Raw genomic sequence first — 7,500 nt, forward strand, 5'->3', positions numbered from 1 at the left:
ATGCTACACTCACTGCAGATAATCTTCCAGGAGAAAATGTTACTGGTGAAAACACTTATTCTATTGAAGATACTACTCCTTCTGAACTTTTGTCTACTAAACACTTGACACCATATGTAGACACAACTTCCAGTAGAGACATAACTTTAGGCAAAGTTAATATTTCTGGTGAAGAGATCACACAAGATGAAGTCACTACTTTTGATGTAGTAACTTTTCCTGGGGAAGGCAATACTTCTGAGAAAGACACAACTTTTGATATGAATTCTGGTACAGACACTACCCGAACAGGAAAGACTGCTTCTGGTGAAGGCACTACTCCTGTCATTGATACTAGTCCAAGAGAAGACATTACTTTTGTTGAAAGCACAGTACCCAGTGTAGTTACATTAGCTAACCAGAGTGCTACTCATGGTGAAGCAACTGCTTCGAGTGACGGCACATATAATGGCACAGGTATGTCTGAATATGGAACCCCTATTATAGTTGCAGAAACAACTGGTTCAGTCACTCATATTGCTGAGAACCCTACTGCACGAGACACAACTCCTGATGAAGTTACTGTTCTTGATAAAGGTATTACTTATACTGAAAGTACGATCTCAGCTGAAAACATTACTGTGAATGAAGATATTACTATTAGATATACTACTTCAGGTGATACAACTTCTAGTATAAATATGCCTACTGATGAAGACAGCACATACATTGAAAATATTACGGTTGTTGAAAGCTCTTTATTTGGAGAAAACACTACTTTTGGTAAAGACGCTAGTAAGATAATTACAGATAAAATGACTACCATTGGTTTGGTCATTTCTGCAGAGCAAAACGCAACTATTCTGGAGGAGGATACTAGTGCAGCTATAGACATGCATGGTGAATACACTTCGAATAAAAGCATGATACCTTATGAAGACAGTACAGTTGAATTCACGAGTCCTTTTGAAGACACTAGTCAAGTTGATGTCACTACTCCTGGCAGAATCACTACTCCAGGCCAAAACTCTTCAAGCCAAGATGCTACCCGTGATGCAGACAATCTTCCAGGAGAAAATGTTACTGTTGAAAACACTTATTCTATTGAAGATACTACTCCTTCTGAACTTTTGTCTACTAAACACTTGACACCATATGTAGACACAACTTCCAGTAGAGACACAACTTCAGGCAAAGTTAACATTTCTGGTGAAGAGATCACGCAAGATGAAGTCACTACTTTTGATGTAGTAACTTTTCCTGGGGAAGGCAATACTTCTGAGAAAGACACAACTTTTGATATGAATTCTGGTACAGACACTACCCGAACAGGAAAGACTGCTTCTGGTGAAGGCACTACTCCTGTCATTGCTACTAGTCCAAGAGAAGACATTACTTTTGTTGAAAGCACAGTACCCAGTGAAGTAACATTAGCTAACCAGAGTGCTACTCATGGTGAAGCAACTGCTTCAAGTGACGGCACATATAATGGCACAGGTATGTCTGAATATGGAACCCCTATTATAGTTGCAGAAACAACTGGTTCAGTCACTCATATTGCTGAGAACCCTACTGCACGAGACACAACTGATGAAGTTACTGTTCTTGATAAAGGTATTACTTATACTGAAAGTACGATCTCAGCTGAAAACATTACTGTGAATGAAGATATTACTATTAGATATACTACTTCAGGTGATACAACTTCCAGTATAAATATGCCTACTGATGAAGACAGCACATACATTGAAAATATTACGGTTGTTGAAAGCTTTCTATTTGGAGAAAACACTACTTTTGGTAAAGACGCTAGTAAGATAATTACAGATGAAATGACTACCATTGGTTTGGTCATTTCTGCAAAGCAAAACGCAACTATTCTGGAGGAGGATACTACTGCAGCTATAGACATGCATGGTGAATACACTTCGAATAAAAGCATGATACCTTATGAAGACAGTACAGTTGAATTCACGAGTCCTTTTGAAGACACTAGTCAAGTTGATGTCACTACTCCTGGCAGAATCACTACTCCAGGCCAAAACTCTTCAAGCCAAGATGCTACCCGTGATGCAGACAATCTTCCAGGAGAAAATGTTACTGGTGAAAACACTTATTCTATTGAAGATACTACTCCTTCTGAACTTTTGTCTACTAAACACTTGACACCATATGTAGACACAACTTCCAGTAGAGACACAACTTCAGGCAAAGTTAACATTTCTGGTGAAGAGATCACGCAAGATGAAGTCACTACTTTTGATGTAGTAACTTTTCCTGGGGAAGGCAATACTTCTGAGAAAGACACAACTTTTGATATGAATTCTGGTACAGACACTACCCGAACAGGAAAGACTGCTTCTGGTGAAGGCACTACTCCTGTCATTGCTACTAGTCCAAGAGAAGACATTACTTTTGTTGAAAGCACAGTACCCAGTGAAGTAACATTAGCTAACCAGAGTGCTACTCATGGTGAAGCAACTGCTTCGAGTGACGGCACATATAATGGCACAGGTATGTCTGAATATGGAACCCCTATTATAGTTGCAGAAACAACTGGTTCAATCACTCATATTGCTCAGAACCCTACTGCACGAGACACAACTCCTGATGAAGTTACTGTTCTTGATAAAGGTATTACTAATACTGAAAGTACGATCTCAAGTGAAAACATTTCTGTGAATGAAGATATTACTATTAAATATACTACAGGTGATACAACTTCTAGTATAAATATGCCTACTGATGAAGACAGCACACACATTGAAAATATTACGGTTGTTGAAAGCTTTCCATTTGGAGAAAACACTACTTTTGGTAAAGACACTAGTAAGATAATTACAGATGAAATGACTACCGTTGGTTTGGTCATTTCTGCAGACCAAAACACAACTCTTCTGGAGGAGGATACTACTGCAGCTATAGACATTCATGGTGAATACACTTCGAATAAAAGCATGATGCCTTATGGAGACAGTACTGTTGAAATCACGAGTCCTTTTGAAGACACTAGTCAAGTTGATGTCACTACTCCTGGTAGAGTCACTACTCCTGGCCAAAACTCTTCAAGCGAAGATGCTACCCTTGGTGCAGACAATTTTACAAGTGAAAATGTTACTGGTGACAACTACTATCCTACTAAAGCAAATACTACAGCTGAACATACGTCTACTAAAATGTTGACACCTTTTGAGGACACAACTTCCAGTAGAGACACTACTTTATCTAAAGCCAATACTTTTGGAGAAGAGATCACTCAAGATCAAGTAACTAATTCTTATGGAGTAACTTTTTCTAGTGATGGCAATACCTTTGAGAAAGACACAACTTTTGATGATATCAATTCCAGTGCAGGCACCTCCCGAAAAGAAACAGATCCAAGTGAAGACACCACGCCTGTTATGAATATTAGTTCAAAAGTAGACATATCTTCTATTGAAAGCACTACTGCGGAAGTTACAATAGCTGACCAAAATGCTACTACATTTATAGAAACAACTGGCCGAGCCACAATTATTGTTGAAGGACCTGCCCAAAACACGACAGATGAAGATACTAGTCTTGATAATGGAATTAATTATGATGATGAAATGACCCCCCCAGATAAAGCCAGTACTTTGGGTCACGTAACTGATCCTTCAGAAAGCAATACTCCTTTGAATGGGGGTATTAATCCAGGGACAGATACAACCCTTAAAGAAAAGACTGCTTCTAGTGAGATCACCACTCCTGTAATGGGTAGTAGTATAAGAGAAGACATAACATTTGTTGCAAGCACGACTCCTGATGAAATTACAATAGCTAGCCAAGAGGCAAGTCGTTCTGAAGGAACTACTTTCAGTGGCGACACTTATAGTAGCACAGGCTTGACTGAACATAGAAGCACTTCAATTATACAAACGACTGGCCGAATCACAAGGGACCCTAGTCCCGCCCAAAACACTACTCCAGATGAAGATTCTACTCTTAATACAGGTATGACTTATAGTACTATACTCTATAATACTTCAAGTGATAGAACCTGTAGTGAAAGTATGACACCTGATATGGACAATGTTTATGTTGGACACCCGACAATTGTTGGAAATATTAGTAACAATATATATAAATATTGGTACTATAACACTACTTTTGAGAAATATATTAGAAATTAGGTAAAGATGAAGATGGTATTTCTAGTTGAAAACACTAATTCAAGAGAAAACAACACAACTAAAGATATTACACTTCATGATAACACTACTATTGGAATAAAATATATACGTGCCATTGATGCTTCTGTGAAAGATAGGACTATTTCTGGAGGAGTAAAGTTCGCGTTATATATATATATATATATATATATATATATATATATATATATAAATATATAAATATATATATATATATATATTGTACATAATATATATATCTTATATATTATATATGTATGCATATATATGTAAGTATATATACATATACATACTTATATGCATGTATATACATATATATATATTTGTGTATATTATATATATTTATAAATGTTATACGTATTATTAATATATTATATATATTTTTTTTTATATGTATTACATATACTATGCATATGATATACATTTTTAATATTATATATATTGTATGTATATATTATACATAAATTACATATATTCAGATATATAAGTACAAAATATATTTACATATATATGTCTATATATGTCACACATGTATACATATGTATATATATATTTATATATATGCATAAACATACGTACATACGCATACGTGCACACACACAAACACACACAAACGCACACGCACACGCACACGCACACACATACACACACACACACACACACACACACACACACACTCACACACACGCATACGCACGTACACAAACACACACACACACACAAACACGCTCTATATACCTGTATGTTTGTGTGTGTGCGTGCGTATGGGTGTGCGTTTATATTTATGTATGTATACACTATACACACTCTCTATCTCTCTCTTTATATATATATATATATATATATATAAATAATATATAAATGTATACTATATATATGCACATGCATATGTATATGTATATACATAAAAATACAATATATATATGTATATGTAAATATATAAACATATGATATATATATATATATATATATATATATATATATATATATATATATATATATAACATGTATATATATATATATATATATATATATATATATATATATACATGAATAATATATATATATGAATATATGTATATATATGAATATATATATATATATATATATATATATATATATATATATATATATGAATATATATACATATAGATATATAAATATATGTTTATTTACAGATAAATAAATTAATGAATATATATACACATATATATGTATATATATATATATATATATATATATATATATATATATATATATATATATATTAACACACACTCTTTTTCTCAGAGAAATATATATATATATATATATATATATATATATATATATTAACACACACTCTTTTTCTCAGAGAAATATATATATATATATATATATATATATATATATATATATATATATATATATATATTCGCACATACACACTCAATCACTCAAACGCACACACACATATATGTATGAGAGAGAGAGAGAGCTAGAGAAAGAGAGAGAGAGAGAGAGAGAGAGAGAGAGAGAGAGAGAGAGAGAGAGAGAGAGTGAATATGATTTCATAGTGTTCGCATTCATTAGCCATGAATTAAGAAGATACTGGCGGTTTAACATTAACAATCAATAAAAAGTTTAAAATTTTAGTAAACTGCATGAAGCAAGTACTATCTCCGGCTGCATTTAGGATTGAAAATAATACCATTCCATAATTCTCTGCATTTTCAGCAGTCATAACCACAGATGACCCAATATCCGACCCAGACTTCCAAACTATACAAACGACCCAGGATATAACAATAGGTCTAAATAACACTCCGGCAACATATAGTACTCAAGATTCAGACGTTACTCAGGACCCAAGTGAATCTTCTGATCCAGATATTACTGCAGGCATTAATAATACTACACGTCCAGATGATGCTTCAGGACCTGCGTTTGTTCAAGGCCTCAGTACTACTACTGCCACAGCTATAACTTCAGGCTTAGATGTAACGACATCCACAGGTACAGGTCAGAGTTCAGAAATTCGTGAAAGCCCAGCTGTCACTCCTGGCTCAAATGATACTTTAAACACAAATGCTGCTCAAGGTCAAAACTCTACTCCAATTGAAGATGCTACACTCACTGCAGATAATCTTCCAGGAGAAAATGTTACTGTTGAAAACACTTATTCTATTGAAGAAACTACTCCTTCTGAACTTTTGTCTACTAAACACTTGACAGCATATGTAGACACAACTTCCAGTAGAGACACAACTTTAGGCAAAGTTAACATTACTGGTGAAGAGATCACGCAAGATGAAGTCACTACTTTTGATGTAGTAACTTTTCCTGGGGAAGGCAATACTTCTGAGAAAGACACAACTTTTGATATGAATTCTGGTACAGACACTACCCGAACAGGAAAGACTGCTTCTGGTGAAGGCACTACTCCTGTCATTGTTACTATTCCAAGAGAAGACATTACTTTTGTTGAAAGCACAGTACCCAGTGTAGTTACATTAGCTAACCAGAGTGCTACTCATGGTGAAGCAACTGCTTCAAGTAACGGCACATATAATGGCACAGGTATGTCTGAATATGGAACCCCTATTATAGTTGCAGAAACAACTGGTTCAGTCACTCATATTGCTGAGAACCCTACTGCACGAGACACAACTCCTGATGAAGTTGATGTCACTACTCCTGGCCAAAACTCTTCAAGCGAAGATGCTACCCTTGGTGCAGACAATTTTACAAGTGAAAATGTTATTGGTGACAACAACTATCCTACTGAAGCAAATACTACAGCTGAACATACGTCTACTAAAATGTTGACACCTTTTGAGGACACAACTTCCAGTAGAGACACTACTTTATCTAAAGCCAATACTTTTGGAGAAGAGATCACTCAAGATCAAGTAACTAATTCTTATGGAGTAACTTTTTCTAGTGATGGCAATACCTTTGAGAAAGACACAACTTTTGATGATATCAATTCCAGTGCAGACACATCCCGAAAAGAAACGGATCCAAGTGAAGACACCACGCCTGTTATGAATATTAGTTCAAAAGTAGACATATCTTCTATTGAAAGCACTACTGTGGAAGTTACAATAGCTGACCAATATGCTACTACATTTATAGAAACAACTGGCCGAGCCACAATTATTGTTGAAAGGACCTGCCCAAAACACGACAGATGAAGATACTAGTCTTGATAATGGTATTTCTTATGATGATGAAATGACCCCCCCAGATAAAGCCAGTACTTTGGGTCACGTAACTGATCCTTCAGAAAGCAATACTCCTTTGAATGGGGGTATTAATTCAGGGACAGATACAACCCTTAAAGAAAAGACTGCTTCTAGTGAGATCA

General features: G+C 35.1%; 1 protein-coding gene across 1 annotated transcript in view; it reads left to right on the forward strand.

Moving 5' to 3' along the window:
- The window catches only part of LOC125046903 (mucin-19-like), a 10,626-nt gene extending 3,299 nt beyond the window's left edge, over positions 1 to 7,327 (forward strand). Inside the window, exons 2-3 of the mRNA XM_047644906.1 lie at positions 1 to 4,071; positions 5,868 to 7,327. The exon at positions 1 to 4,071 is cut by the window's left edge and continues 387 nt beyond it. Coding sequence (XP_047500862.1) covers positions 1 to 4,071; positions 5,868 to 7,327 — 5,531 coding nt within the window. The remainder of the gene's footprint in view (positions 4,072 to 5,867) is intronic.
- The last annotated feature ends 173 nt before the right edge of the window (positions 7,328 to 7,500 follow it).

The sequence above is a fragment of the Penaeus chinensis genome, chromosome 39 (genome assembly GCF_019202785.1).
Source record: "Penaeus chinensis breed Huanghai No. 1 chromosome 39, ASM1920278v2, whole genome shotgun sequence".
Taxonomy (NCBI): domain Eukaryota; kingdom Metazoa; phylum Arthropoda; class Malacostraca; order Decapoda; family Penaeidae; genus Penaeus; species Penaeus chinensis.